General features: G+C 36.4%; 1 protein-coding gene across 3 annotated transcripts in view; it reads left to right on the plus strand.

Annotated features, from left to right (window-relative positions):
• The window catches only part of ANLN (anillin actin binding protein), a 78,713-nt gene extending 63,403 nt beyond the window's left edge, over positions 1 to 15,310 (plus strand). For all 3 annotated transcript variants that reach the window (XM_003788587.2, XM_003788588.2, XM_012804369.1), the window contains 4 exons: positions 1,625 to 1,711; positions 8,048 to 8,155; positions 11,240 to 11,412; positions 13,983 to 15,310. In XM_003788587.2, coding sequence (XP_003788635.1) covers positions 1,625 to 1,711; positions 8,048 to 8,155; positions 11,240 to 11,412; positions 13,983 to 14,106 — 492 coding nt within the window. In that variant the 3' untranslated portion in view covers positions 14,107 to 15,310. The remainder of the gene's footprint in view (positions 1 to 1,624; positions 1,712 to 8,047; positions 8,156 to 11,239; positions 11,413 to 13,982) is intronic.
• Positions 15,311 to 15,625: the final 315 nt, after the last annotated feature.

Below are 15,625 nucleotides of genomic sequence, written 5' to 3' on the forward strand. Positions count from 1 at the left end.
ACTTGGGTTAGTAGCTCATTGTTTTAAAAAAATGAGTTAAAATTCATATAACAAAAGTAACAATTTAGAAATGAACAATTCAGTGGCATTTGGTACATTCACAAAGTTGTGCAACTACTATCTCTGCTTAGTTCTGCGTTTTTGTCAATGACTTAATGTTAAGTATCTTTTCGTGCACTCATTAGAAAATAGAAACATATATCTTCTTTGAAGAAATACCTATTCAAGACTTTTTCTAAATTTTTTCTTTAGGTTGTTTGAGTTGTTTTAATTTTGTTTTCTTTTTGTTGAATTATCAAGAGATCTTTGTATATTCTGGATACTAGATTATTGTTAGATGATTATTTATAAATATTTTCTATCATTCTGTAGATTCTGTTTTTACTTTCTGAGTAATATGCATTGATAGACAAAAGTTTATAATTTTTTATTGTAGTAAATAATATATAAATGAGTTTTATTGATTTATCAGATAAATCAATAACAAAATTTTAAGCATAACATAATCATTATATTGTACAGCAAATCTCTAGAATTTTTTCATCTTGCATGATTAAAATTTAATACCCATGGGGCCAGATGCAGTGGCTCATGTCAGTAATCCCAGCACTCTGGGAGGCCAAGGAGGGTGGACTGCCTGTGCTGACAGGTTCAAGACCAGCCTGGGCAAGAACAAGACCCCCCATCTCTAAAAATAGCCAGTGTTGTGGTGGGTGCCTATAGTCTCCGCTACTTGGGATGCTGAGACAGGCTGAGACAAGAGAATTGCTTGAGCCTAAGAGTTTGAGGTTGCTGTGAGCTGTGATGCTACAGCACTCTACTGAGTGTGACAAAATGAGACTCTGTCTCAAAAAAAGAGAATTAGTTGGCCCTAGGTGAATGGTTTTATTTCTGTACTGTCAATGTATTCCTTTGGTCTAAATGTCTATTCTTATGCAGCACACAGTACCACACTGTTTGGATTACTGAAGCTTTACATTAAGTTTTGAAATTGGGAGGTATAGTTCTTCCAACTTTGTTCTTTTTCAAGATTGATTTGGTTATTTGGAGCCTATTTCAGTTTTGTATGAATTTAAGGATTGGCTTTCCCATTTCTACTGTTCATTGTTCTTTTTTGCTGAGTAGTACTCTATTATGTGGATTTACAGTTTGGTTCGTCCAGTTACCCACTGAGTATATTCTGTGGATGGAGAACTGGGGGGACATGCGTTCTCTTCTGAAATCTGTGTTTGCTTTCTCACAGGAGCTTGGGTCTTAGGTCTTTTGTTTCTGTCAAACTTTTAGCATGAGTAAATTTATTACAGAAAACATTTGTTGCTAAGGAACCAGTGGTTTTTGGTGGCCATTTTTTATTTTTACATTTCAGCTTTAGAAAATGCTGTGGTTTTGTTGTTGTTGTTGTTGTTGTTTGTTTGTTTTCTTTTTTAATTTCAGATTAATGTACAAGTATAACAATCAGGTTACATTGTTTGGGCTTGTTAGGTAAAGTCCAAGTTGTAATGGAGGAAAATGCTGTGTTTTCAAGGTGTAATATTCTCTGTTCGTAGTTTATACATATATGGCTTATTAAGAAAAAACATTCTTTAAAATTGATTTGCAAATAATTTATCCTCTGTTTTCACAGGTACCCTTTTTATGTCCTTTGGAAGGTCATATTTATTTAAAAATAAAATGTCAAGTGAATTCCAGTGTTGAAGAAAGAGGTTTTCTGGTAAGTAACATCACTTAATCTTTATTTTCTTTTTTCTTTTTGTGAAATGCAGACTTGGTTTCCCAGAGGAATGAAATCCTGTGTGATTAAATAAGTTGGTTCAGTGAAGCCTTGTTGTACATCCTGTGCATGCCAGTCTCTGTGCTGGTGTCAGGTTAGGCTGTTGCCATTTGCTCCTGCTGACTTCCTTGGAACCTGGGTAAAGCAGAGGGCCGTGACAAAGATTCTCACACTCAGCTATTGCGATGAGTCTCAGACAGGCAAGCACTCTGACTAGCATAAAATGTGCAGGGAGAATGCCACCTCTTCTAAAGTCTCACCAGGCCTTTTATTGTGTTTCAACAAATCATTTACAATATAGCATTAGCTGATTTATCATGATTATTTAAGAATTCAGGAAACTATGTCACACATGACATATGGGTGATCTTGCATTAAAACCTAAGGGGAATAATGTATAGGAGAGTAGACAAAGGATTTGGGTTAGAATTAACTTTTATTTTTTAATTTTTTAAATTATTTTTTATTAAATCATAACTTTGTACATTGATGCATTTATGGGGTTCAGGGTACTGCTTCAATATACAATGTGAAATGCTTATATTGAACTAAGTAACACATCCATCACAAGTATACTCATTTCTTAATAGTTTTGAAATGTACAATTGCATCATGCACATTAGGTCAGGTCCCCCCAGATACCCTGAAAATTAACTTTTAAAAGGAAATGTATATTGTTAAAGGGAGTAGATGTTACCTTTTAATCTATACTGCTAATCTATTCCATCCAGCCCAAAGGGCTTTCTAATCTAATCTTTTGATTTGCTAAAAACCGGTTAAGCTTTCTATCCTTGTGGCTGTTTCCAGCTTCTATATAAGGAGCCAGGCTCTTGCCCTTTGAACGCCTCACAAATGCTTTACCATCTTTGTTGTGTCCTTTGTAATTTTTCTATCCTATTCCTACAATAGGCCTCAAAAAATTTCTCCACACATGGGCTTTTAGTTTAGTAGGGAGAAATGCCAGAGAACAGACAAGTACAGTACAGGTGCGTAAGTGTAAATTGGTGGAACACCACATCTTCTTAGGTAGAGATAGAGTCCGGCTCTTGCTCAGGCTGGTCTCAAACTCTTGTCCTGCAGCTGTCCTCTTGCCTCAGCTTCCCAGAGTGCTAGGATTACAGGCGTGACCACCACTCCTGGCCTGGGATACCAGGTCTTGACTGTGAGTAAGGTTAAAGAATGCTACTAGGGAACGTAACTTCTAAACTGCCAGCTGAGTGAGAAGTGGACACATTCAGACAGTGGCGGGTATCTTAGAGTTTGAGCCTAAGTGTGTAGTGGGAGGGAGCATGAGGAGAGTGGGGGAGAAAGTGTGGTTATGGGAAATGGCCAAGTGTTAAAGGGCTTTTTACAGAATTTTAAAGAATTTAGACTTTATCCTTGGGCCAATGGGGTCTGTCGTAGGATTCTAAGCAAATGAACACATTTTGGATTTAGAAAAATCATTCTGACGTGTGAACATAGATTGGAGAATGGCAACCCCAAAGAAGACTATATAGGAGATTGAGTTTCTCCGATTATGAGATGTTGGGGACTGGCAGGTGGGATGGAGAGAAGACCCTATTTGGGGGAGACACCCAGATTCCTGCCGTGTACAACCTGTTGGATGCTACTGAGATGAGGGAGCTTGCAGGCAGAGCAAGTGTGCCCCTTGTTCCTATGCTTGGGGCGGGAAGTGGTGTATCTTCCCACAGTGTTTTATTGTGAAAAAATGTCAAACATTAAGCAAGTTGATTACAATGAATGCACATATAGCCACCATCTACAGTTTACTTGCAAATACTTTTTACTCTTCTTGCTCCTCGAGCCTTTACTCAGTCTGTCTTATTTTGATAATTTGGAAGTGTATTGTATTCATTAGGTACTTTCCTCTAAATTATAAGCACATGCTCCCTGAGATTTGATAGATACATATACCTTGCATAACACAAGTTTCTATTAAGATATAGAACACTACCATCACCCAGAAAGTTCCCTCATGCCCCTTCATAGTCCATTCCCACCCAAGGTGGGACATTTTTAATGTGTTAAGTTCTAAACCATTTGAATTATAGATGCCCAGAGACATGTTTCAGAGGTCTGGATTTGGAGCTAAAGACATTTTAGTTGAGATGTAGATTTGGGTATCTGTACCATGGAAGTGACGATCAGAGCCCCGGGTGAAGGAGTGAAGCGGAACTACGAGGAGCACCAGCATTTAAGGCATCTGCTGGGTGAGGGGAACCCCCAGGCAGATTGCAGTGAGGGAAGTAGAAAATTTGGCATCATAGTTGGCAAGCAAAGAGTGCATTAGGAGGAGGGAGGGCCAAGTTAGATCAGGGTCTGTTAGGACTGTTGGACTTATTTACCAAGTGGTCATTCCAGCCACAGAAGCTGGATTACAAATGCTCTAATGAGTGAGTGAGAGGTGAGGAATGAGAGCAGGAGCAAGCCTTGGAAACAGTGTGGCAGTGAGAGTGGAAAGAGACCAGAGTGTCCTTCTTGTAGACGTGTATAGGGGAAAGAAGGATTCTGTTGACATTTTAAGGTGGGAGAAACTTTAAGTCACTACCTTTTATTTTAAGATGGGAGTGGCTTTAAATGCAAATGGAAAGCTTCTAATAGGGCTGAGGAGGTCAAAGATGAAGGCTACAGGGAACCTGTGCAAGGCTCAATGGGGTAATTCATGGCACAGCATCATGAGAGTGGGGAGAAATAAGCCCAAGTGCCACTCATGGGTTGTTCTTATTCAGAATTATACCTTTCCCAGCGTCAGAGGAGAGAAGTGTGTGTGCAGAGTGCATAGTGAGTCTAGTGCAAGAAGCAGAGAAGATTTAATTGTGAAGCAATTGCTCCATCTCTGTGAAGCAAGAATTTGAATGATACAAGGGATGTTACAAAGCAGTCTGCAACTTCTGTCAAAGGCACAGAAAGAAGAGCTAGATTCTAACTAAGGAAAGCCCACGTGGAGGTTAACTATGGAGCACACTTACTGTTAATTTTTTTTCTTCCTTTTTAGCTTTTTTCACATGTAAAACCAGCAGGTGGCACTAGATATGCTTGGAAAAGCATTTTTATAAACATTTGACTTGAAGTCAGTGTTTATATCTAAACACTGATCTTTTCCTTTAATGTAAATATTTTTATATTATATTTAGACACCTTCAGCAACTGATGGGCTATCTTATGGTAGCTGGTTCATTTGCATGAGATGTCCATCCTATTTACTTTTTCCTTTACTCTGAAATCCTATAGCTCATTATTATCACATCCACACTTACAGAGATATGGTAAGAAAGAGCTCAGGATTTGCTAGCATAACTTCTGCCCTCTGCCTAAACAAGGCATTTTAAGTACCTCTACCCTCATTAAAAAATAAAAGGTAGTGACTGAAGTGAAAGCTGCTCTGTTTGGTTTCCTTGATGTCCTGATGTGCCAGGGCAGCTGAAGGAGGGAGACTACAACCAAAGAGACTGGTAGGTGGTTCTGAAATGCTGCTGGTTCTGCCTCCACTGGTGAGCACTAAGAGGTGGGCATTCTAGACTGGCCTCTGGAAAGTTCCAGCTCTGCTTTGTTAATATGTGTCATTTAATTTCTCTGCCCATCAGTTTCCTCAGCTTATAAAAATGAAAAGGCCGTCCTGTTCTTCTTCCTCTCTGATTATAGTAGGATATAATAGCTGGCATTATTCTTGGCGGTCGAATTTTCCTTGTCTATTACCTTTATAATGTAAAAGGTGAACATAAACCACAGGAGGAAGCTGGTGAGTCATTTGTCATAACTTTTGTACTTCAGAATGAAGTAACAAGGTTCCTTTTCATCTTCCTTGGGTGGCTGTGAGCAATGTTACCCAGAAAAAGGAAGCTGAGAGGAAAGCAGATAGACTAGAGGAGGAAAAAAAAAAGGTGTGCAGGAAAGAATATGGTTGTAGTGAGCAAAGTAATTGAAGTTTCAATCTATCATGGAAATGTTTTCCTCTCACACACAGAGATGAACAGAGATTGCATTCCTCATTCAAGCCACTTTTTGGAAATTCACAGAAATTAGTCAATTGAGAAGAGTATATATCCTACTATCATAGTGTTGATGTAAGGATTAATTGAGATAATGACTAACAATTTTTGGATGTCTGCAGCATAGAGGTGGTGACATACTTAGAATGGTACCTCACAGCAACAATCAAATAATACTAGTTCATTATCAATTATCACAGAAAGGTAAAGTTGTGATTTGAAGGTGGAAGAGCCCCAATGCATTCTGAAATCAAACACAAAGATGCCTTTGGATTATTGGTATCAGAAGGCCGCATATGTGCATAGTAGGGCCCATGCCTATTTTTATAGGCTTCTCTTCAAACACAGGCTCATCTGTTTACTTATTGTCTATGGTTCTTTTTCTTTGTTTGTTTGATTTTTTTTTTTTTTTTGTAGAGACGGAGTCTCACTTTATCACCCTTAGTAGAGTGCTATCGCGTCACAGTTCACAGCAACCTCTAACTCCTGGGCTTAGGTGATTCTCTTGCTGGGACTACAGGTGCCTGCTACAACACCCACCTATTATTTTTGTTGTTGCAGATTGGCCGGGGCTGGGTTTGAACCTGCCACCCTCGGTATATGGGGCCGGCACCTCACCCACTGAGCCACAGGTGCCACCCATTGTCTGTGGTTCTTTCTGTGCTGTGACATCAAAGCTGAATAGTTGTGACAGAGACTATATTTCCCACAAAGTCTGTAGTCCTTACTTTCTGGCCCTTTATAGAAAAGTTTGCCAACCCCTGATTTATAGTGTTGTCCAGTTTTTACCTTGCTTTGTTCCTTAACATAAAAATTCCTACGGGATTTTTTAAATTGAAAATGACCTTTATACAAATTAGGGCTCTGTTATGACAACAACTAAAAAATACTAGGGGTAGGGACCCGGTTTCTATTTACACTGTTTAAGTGGAAGTACTTCCATAGGAAAAAAAAAATGTCATTAGTTTCTTGTTAGAGAGTCCCATCTATAACTGATAGTACTGCTTCATCTAGAAGATGATAAATCCATCGAGCCTTATAATCACAAGCTGACTTTTTCTAATCCTGTTAGAACAAATGTTCTGCTGAATAAAAATCAAATGCCAGTCTCTTGTATTAAGTAAGGTAGATTTAACCTAATATACTATCATTCATTATTTTTTGATATATAGGGTACAATGCTCTCATATCATTTTCTTCTTCAACATTTGAGGCACTTCTCTTGTTTAAGAAATAGTTGGTTATGGATACTGCCCTTCTGTGGCTTAGTGGGCAGGGTGCCGGCCTCATATACTGAGGGTGGTGGGTTTGAGCCTGGCCCCAGCCAAACTGTAACAAAACAATAGCAGGGTGTTGTGGCGGGTGCTTGTAGTCCCAGCTACTTGGGAGGCTGAGACAAGATAATCACCTGAGCCCAGGAGTTGGAGGTTGCTGTGAGCTGTGATGTCATGGGACTCTACCGAGGGTGATAAAGTGAGACTCTATCTCAAAAAAAAAAAAAAAAATCTAAAATTTGGTAGAGATATTTGTTTGGGGTTAATATTTAGATCAGTGATTTTTTTTTCAACTAGTGTGCTGTGAGGGGATGTTAGGTATGCCATGAAAATTTTTAAAGATCATTAATTAAATTATATTTGAAAGAAGTTCAAAGCACAGTAATTATAATCCGTTTATTACTCTTTTTTTCTTTTCTTTTCTTTTTTTTGAGATAAAATCTTACTGTGTTGCCCTTGGTAGAGTGCTATGGCATCACAGCTCACAGCAACCTCAAACTTTTGGGCTTAAGAGATTCTCTTGCCTCAGCCTTCCAAGTAGCTGGAACTACAGACAACTGCCACATCGCCTGGCTTTTTTTTTTGGTAGTTGTTATTGTTGTTTAGCTGGCCTGAACTAGGTTCAAACCCACCAGCCTTAGTATATGTCGCTGAAACCGTAACCACTGTGCTATGGGCGCTGAGCCTTATTACTCTTTTTTTGATCAGCATAATTTAAGTGTGCCCTGAAGTTTAACTATTGGTTTAAGTTTGCCGTGAGATTAAAAAAAAGTTGAAAAATACTAATCTGGATGTTCTTGAATGCTTGTAGATGATGTTGAAATAAATTTCTGATATGGCCAATCAGCAATTTTCATTACTAAGGTAAAAAACATGATAAAAATACAAATGAAACAGATTTTGAGGTATGAAATATGTGAACATACTGAAGCTTAACATAGAGAATTAGCATTTAATTTTTAGGATACTCTTCAAATTTCTAAAGCTAGCATTTTAATTGACTTTTCTAGACCATTTTTGAAGATGTTAGTGGTTTTGGTGCCTGGCATCGAAGATGGTGTGTTCTTTCTGGAAACTGTATCTCTTATTGGACTTATCCAGATGATGAAAAACGAAAGGTAATTTAAACGGTACTGGTTAGTGGTGAAAGTTCTACTTGACTTTCATGGAGTGTTTTATGCAGGTATTCCCTCTTGCCCTTACCAGCCACTCACAAATTTCTTTGTGCGTACTTTCTTTTGTGAGCCATCAAAAATGTCCTTGTTACAGACCAAAGTGTGTGTGTTGGATATTTGATGAAAATTTTATATCCTATTCATTCTCTGTGGTTTGACCACTCCTTAAATACCTTATAGTGTGTATTTTTCCTTCTTTTCTGCTGGAATATTCATTTTTCTGTTGACATTTTTAGTTGCAAATAAAGTTAAATTCAGTTGCATATTTTATTAGCTAGTTGCCCTCTCTACATCTGTTATAAAATAGTAATGGGTGGTTTCCCATTACTGTAGTATCCCAGATCTAGGTAAGTCAATGATTTTGGTTTTGTTTCTAAAATTTAACAGTGGGATTTTGTAAAGTAACATTATATCTCATTTTAAGATAAGTTAATATAATTGCTCAAGTAAGATCATTTATTATTCAAAAACTAGAAAATGGAAATAACAGAATTAAAAAGGAAAATCAAATCATCCATAACAGAGATAACTATCTTTTATATTTTGGTTGTGTATGCTACTGAACTTTTAAAATGTATACTATAATAATTATATATTCATTTATGAATCTTTTTTATAAGGGCAGCATGCTTTTTATAACATGATTAATACTTGATGTATATATTCTGACATCTTTCCACATCAGTAAATGTGCATCTATAATGTGTTTGATAGCTAAATGTATTATATTATAGTCACTAAAATTATTAATACTATTAAAATTTATTATGAAAGGTATAAGACATTCAAAAAGGCTTCAGAAAATTCAGTGAACCTCTGTATTATCAGTCTTGTTGAAGCTTTCTGTATAACTCTCTCTCCTCCACAGAGATAGTTCCTATCCTAAAATGTTTATTATTCCTATGCATTACTTTAAATTTTTATTATATAGATTGAGTATTCCTTATCTGAAGTGCTTGGTTCCAGAAATGTTTTAGATCAAGATTTTTTTTTTTTTTTAGAATTTTAGAATATTTGCATTATACCTGCCAGTTGAGTATCTCCTAATCTAAAAATTCAAAATTTCAGACACTCCAATCATCACTTCCTTTGAACATCATGCTAGTACTCAAAAGCTTTCAAATTCTGAAGCATTTTGGATTTTAAAATTTTCAAATTTGAGATGCTCAGCCTATATATGTATATAAGCAATATATGTTATTGCAATTGCATGCTTTTGAACATGATACAAATAATAGACTACGTGTATTATGCAACTAGCCTTTTTTTTTTTTGAAACAGAGCCTCAAGCTATCCCCCTGGGTAGAGTGCTGTGGCATCACAGCTCACAGCAACCTCCAACTCCTGGGCTCAAGCGAGTCTCCTGCCTCAGCCTACCAGGTAGCTGGGACCACAGGTGCCTGCCACAACGCCCAGCTATTTTTTGGTTGCAGCTGTCATTGTTTTTGGCGGGCCCGGGCTGGATTCGAACCCACCACCTTAGGTGTATGTGGCTGGTGCCTTAGCCACTTGAGGTACAAGTGCCGAGCCGCAACTAGCCTTTTTAATGTCAATATGGATTGTGAAATTAGTCAAGATCGACATGTGTAGTTCTGGTTGTTCCTCTTTTCTCGGTATTGTGGTAGTATAGAAGTCCAATTGTAAGAACATCACAGTTCATCCTTTCTACTATTTATGGACACTTAGTGTATTTCCAAATTGTTACTATTGCAGACAGTACAGCTGTGATTTATTTTCTTGTAAATATGGATAAGAGTTTTTTCTTGAGTTTGATCTAGTAGTAGAATTGCTGAGTTGTAGGGGTTGTCCATATTTAACTTGACACTTTATTTTGTCAAATAATTCTCAAAAGTGGTTGTACAATTTTTCCTTCCCCACCAGTAGTACGTAATAGTTCTCCGTTTTTCATATCCCTACCCACACTTCCTATGTCAGCCTTTTAAACTTTTGTCAGTATGATACATGTGAAATGTTGTCTCATTTTTTTTTTATTTTGTATCTTTTGATTACTAGGATAAGCATCTTTTCTTAGGTGTATGGCCATTTATATTTTCTCTCCTATGAATTGATTGTCTATGTTTTATCCATTTTGAAAATCTATTTTGGTGGACTGCAATTATATTTCTTTAGTCTGAGTCTTGGCATGTCTTTTATCTTTATATTGTCTTTTCATGAACAGAATTTTCTACTGTTGAGGTAATCAGATCTGTTACTATGTTGCTATGTTTCTGCTTTATTGAGTCTTCTTTAAGAAACTATCCTTCCCCTCCCATCATAAAGATTTCTCTTATACCTCCTTCTAAAGTTAATGAGTTTTATAATTCACATTTAATTTACCTAGAATTGATTTTCTTTTCTATCTGGATAACCAATGATGACAACATCATTGAATGGTCAGTCCTTTCCACATTGATCCACAAAGCCATTTCTGGTATGTAGCAAGGTATCATTATAGGTGCCAGTTTATTTTAGGGTTTCTATTCTCTTTTCTTTAGTTATTTTTTTGTCCCAATCTCAATGACCATAGTTTTAAAATAAATCTAATATCTGCTAAGGCAAGTCTCTTAACTTGTTCTTATTCTGTAAGGTATAGTAGTTCTCCCCATCTGTGGGAAATACATATATCCCAAGCCCCTTAGTGAGTGCCCCAAACTGCCATCATTCACAATGCATTTCTGTTAATGTCTTCTAGCCACAAGTTTAATGTCATTTAACTTAATTAGGTGCTGTTGCCATAATGTTTACAGTTTGATTTGTGACAACAAAAGTAGCTAGAATTTCTTTTTTTATCATAAAGAGTTTTGTAGGATAGTTGGCAAGAGCTATCACTTGATGTTTTGGGGTTCTATTTTTATATTCAACAAGAAACAATAAATATTAAATATGTTTGTCTAAGTCTAGTGTAACTAAATTTTAATTTTTAAATTAATGACTTTTAAATTTGAATTTGTATTAACTTAAACATTGCTTAATGCTTAATGACTTAGTTTTATTTTCTACCTAATACTTTTAAAATGTTTTTTAAAGAGTCCCATAGGAAGGATAAATCTGGCTAATTGTACCAGTTGTCAGATAGAACCAGCTAACAGAGAATTTTGTGCAAGACGCAACACTTTTGAGTTAATTACTGTCCGACCACAAAGAGAAGATGACCGAGAGACCCTTGTCAGCCAATGCAGAGACACGCTTTGTGTCACCAAGTATGTATTGGTCTATAAATATTTCTATCAACTAAATAATTGGTTGCCCACTATGTTCTTAGCACTATAAGAAATATAAGAGATGATCTTTATCTTTGAAAAGGGTATGATGTTAGAAAACAAACACACAGCAGTAAGAGAATAATCTAGAATAACTAGATAACATAGTTAAGAAAAATATAATTTTCAGGTTATATCTTAGCTAATCATGGTTTCTAATATACTTACAGTATTGGCATTTTCAAGGCAGTTAGCTAAATAATGTTTGCATTATGTTTAAAGACTTTATGTGTAGTTGAGGCCAGTTGCAATGGTTTCTGGATAATCCTAGCACTTTGGGAGGCAGAAACAGAGGATTGCTTTGAGGCCAGAAGTTTGAGACCAACTCGGATAACATAGTGAAACCTCATCTCTATAAAAAGTTAAAAAATTAGCCAGCCATGGTAGGTGTGTACCTAGAGGCCCAGCTACTAAGAAGGCTGAGGCAGGAGGCTCACTTGAACCCAGTAATATAGTAAGCTATGATGATGCCACTGCACTCTAGCCCAGGCAACAGAGCAAGACCCTGTCTCAATAAGTAAATGAGTAAAGAGATAGATTACATGTATAGTTGCAAAGTTAACCATTATTCAAAGACACTTTGTACATCCCTTTTCATTTTCCAGATATGCTTATTTAATCAGATGACTTACAAAAATAATCTCATTCTATTCTGCGTATTTCTCATTGGAGATTAACAGGATAAAACTCTTGGGAGTGTCACTTATTTTATTAACTCCGAGCTTAAGTATAAGATACGAAAGCTTATTGCTAAGAGTCTAAGATAGGTTCTTTTGCATATATGCCCAAGAGAAACTTCAAGACCACCTTCAATGTACAGAGTTCTGATTAGGTAATAAAACTTAGAATTTGATATAATTTTTAGTAATTAGGCTATTATTTAATATTGTAGATGGGGGATGGGTAGAACTAGCTTCATAAGTTTCTGATGTGAAATACTAGAAAGCTATACTAAAATAGAAAAAAGTTGCCAAGAGACTACCAATTTTTTACAAAATAGCTGGATAGACGGCCCATTCTTTGGAAATTCAAGAACCTTCTATGTAACAGTGGTTTCAGAAGGGCGGGAAAGGTAAAATGGATTTACAACCATTTTAAATGGGCTACACTGTCTATAGCCACAGTCATTGGGGAACCAACCAAAGTGCTGTACCCAAATAGTTCCAGGCCACAGCAGCCCACTTCCGCCCTGTTAAACATTGCTCACATTTTTCAGATGACTTATATTTTTACCAGTTGCATAAGCCTTCTTAGACTGATTTATAGACCTTCCCCTGTGGTATAAATAGCTAGATTCTATGTTGCTCTGATTAACCTGTACCTCATTTACTTGTATTTTTTCCCATTATAATATTATCATAATGTGGATGGTGTTCCTTTGCTCCAGCATATGAGAGGTGCATTCTCAATTCAGGTTTGACTGAGTCTTCAGCTTTGCTTGCTCACCTGAAACTCAGCTCTCACTTTTTTAATCACAATAATATAAACATTCTGTGGTTCTGTATTCTTCTTTGCCATATTCGTCTGTTTCTTTTGGGGGCCTTTTTTACCTATACCTTTATCTGAATTTACCGTATCTTCTTGTCATCTCTACTAATGAAGCTAACTAGCTTTCCCTTCTTCAGTGTAAAATATTTCTGATCTACATTGCCTACTTCAAAATAGAGACTACACATTTGAACTACAAATGCTTTATCACATGGGGAGGCAATATTTTGCAATAGAGCTTTGGAGTCAACAGACCTAAGTTTAAATTTTAACTCAGTGATTTATCAAATGTAACTGTGGTAGGCCACTTTGCTGGTTCTCTGAATTCACCTGTGTCAAAAGGGAAAAACAAACTCCACAGATTGATATAGAGATTAATGAGAAGACACACTTAGTACAGCGTCAAACATGTTGAATGAGTTCAACAAATGGTCACAATTATTTTAAGTATAGTATTTTCTCAGTTGACCACTAGTAGATGATCAGCTCACCACTTATTTATGCTTATACCATTTTTAGTATGAGTGGGAGAAATTATAAAGATGCAGGAATACAGTATAACGGGCCAGTTGTGAGTTAGAGAATTCCCTCCTTCCTTCCCCCTGCCTGCCGCATCAACTAGGTACTCAACTTGTAGTTAAATATGCATGGAAGAGATTCTTGATTAATACAGAAAGGTTAGGTAGGATACATGAAATCCTAGGATCTTTAGACAATTTATTTTAAGGACAACATTCTGTTAAAATAGTAGGACAAAAATAATGGGAAGCAGTGCAAAAGAGTTTTATCTGTAAAGCCAGGTGAAGGTCCTATGGTGCCAGTGACCAAACTGGGGATCATTTCACCCTTTTGTGCTTGAGGAAGCACCTTATTTTGTGGCCCTTGATCACCATCCATAAAAGATGGGAAAGAGTAACTCATGTTACTGGCTTGTTTAGTCATTCTTTTTTTTCAAGTAAGAGTACATGGAGTTATGGCATGGAGAGAAGAGAACTCTGACCTCTTGTGTTTTGTTCCTATAGGAACTGGCTGTCTGCAGACACTAAAGAAGAGCGGGATCTCTGGATGCAGAAACTCAATCAAGTTCTTGTTGATATTCGCCTCTGGCAACCTGATGCTTGCTACAAACCCATTGGAAAGCCTTAAATTGTGAGAAATTGAGAAGCTTTTTGAGGTATTGCACAAATGGATCTTAAGAAACACAGTTAAGAGCATCAGATTTGCTGATTGCATTTTATGCTTTAACTATGAAAGGGTTTGTGCCAATATTCACTATATAATAAATATGCAGTATTTATATCTTTTGTGTATAAAACTTGAACTGATTTCTGTCATTCATAAATGATTGGAAGTAAATTTATTATAGATGATATTGCTAAATCTTAATTTAAAAGCCTCATTTTCCTAGAAATCTAATTATTCTGTTATTCCTGATAAAATATTTTTTTAAAAGTAGAAAATTTCGAGTTTTCTTCTTGGAGCTATGGGTCTCACAGTAGCAAGGTCTTCCAGGGATTAGAGACAAAACCCTCAGATTTGATGATCTCTGGCCTCCAGTAGTTTTTTCTAAAGGTTGTCTTCATTTATTGGTCATGGTAGGACTTGTTAGTGGAGTACTGAAAAAAAATATTAAGGCTTTTACAGAATCATTTTTAGTCAAGGAGATGAGAACTTTTTCAAATAGAAATGTATGTTAGCTTAAAACCTGAGGCTACCCTAAAAGACATGTAGACAGAGGGGATTATATGACATTTGGCACATAAGGATTTTATATAGAAGAGTTAATAATCACATAGTTTTTACTCCGTTATTGTATGCAGTGTGGTGCACATTTTCATAGAATTCAGGCTTTAGTAAGATAACTATTTTTGCCATATAGCTTACAGACTCCTGAAATGTAATTAGCATATTAGTTTAGTTTTTTTCTGCTTCTGTAACAAAAACAAATGTAAATTGAAGCATCTTTATATAAAGTAAACTTTTACAAGCTGCTATGGGTTAATACTTGGCTTGCCAAAGTTCTGTCTTCTCTTTTTAATATCCCTATAAGGATCTAGGAACCCATTCTGAAATCATTTGAAAAACTGTTAAGTCATGTATCACCTTTAAGAACCTAATATCGTCTTTGATTATTATAAAATATTATAAAGCATGGTCTCTACTTTTAAATACACTTTGAATTTTTTCTGAATGATTAAAGTTATTGAAGATCTCGTTCATAAACACTAAATTCTGTCACCTCCTGCCATTTTACTTTGTATTCTTTCAAATGTGTTTTTTCTTATGTATGTTATAAAAGTATATTTTATGACCTCTTATCCTAATAAATACTTGTAAGTGGCTAAAGGAATCAATTACTTAAAAAAATATAGTTTAAGTGTGTGGTGTGGCTGTTCTACCTTCCTGGTCTATGGGGCTTCCTGAGTTATTCCAGAGGAGTATCTCATGTCTGTGTTTATCTACAGCCCAGTTCAGCTTATTGTGTGTTCTTAGGGTTGCTGTTGAATGCACAAGTGGACGAGGAGTCTACTTCTGAGGCATTTCATCCAAATATGCTGATTGGACAAGAATTTGGGGAGATGGAGAATGATCCCAAGTCCTTAGCAGAGACTGAGTGGATAAGTGATAGCTGCCAAAACCAGGAGTAGGTTTAATGGGATTGAGA

Source organism: Otolemur garnettii, unplaced genomic scaffold, assembly GCF_000181295.1.
Source record: "Otolemur garnettii isolate 467f Iridium unplaced genomic scaffold, OtoGar3 scaffold00028, whole genome shotgun sequence".
Lineage (NCBI taxonomy): Eukaryota > Metazoa > Chordata > Mammalia > Primates > Galagidae > Otolemur > Otolemur garnettii.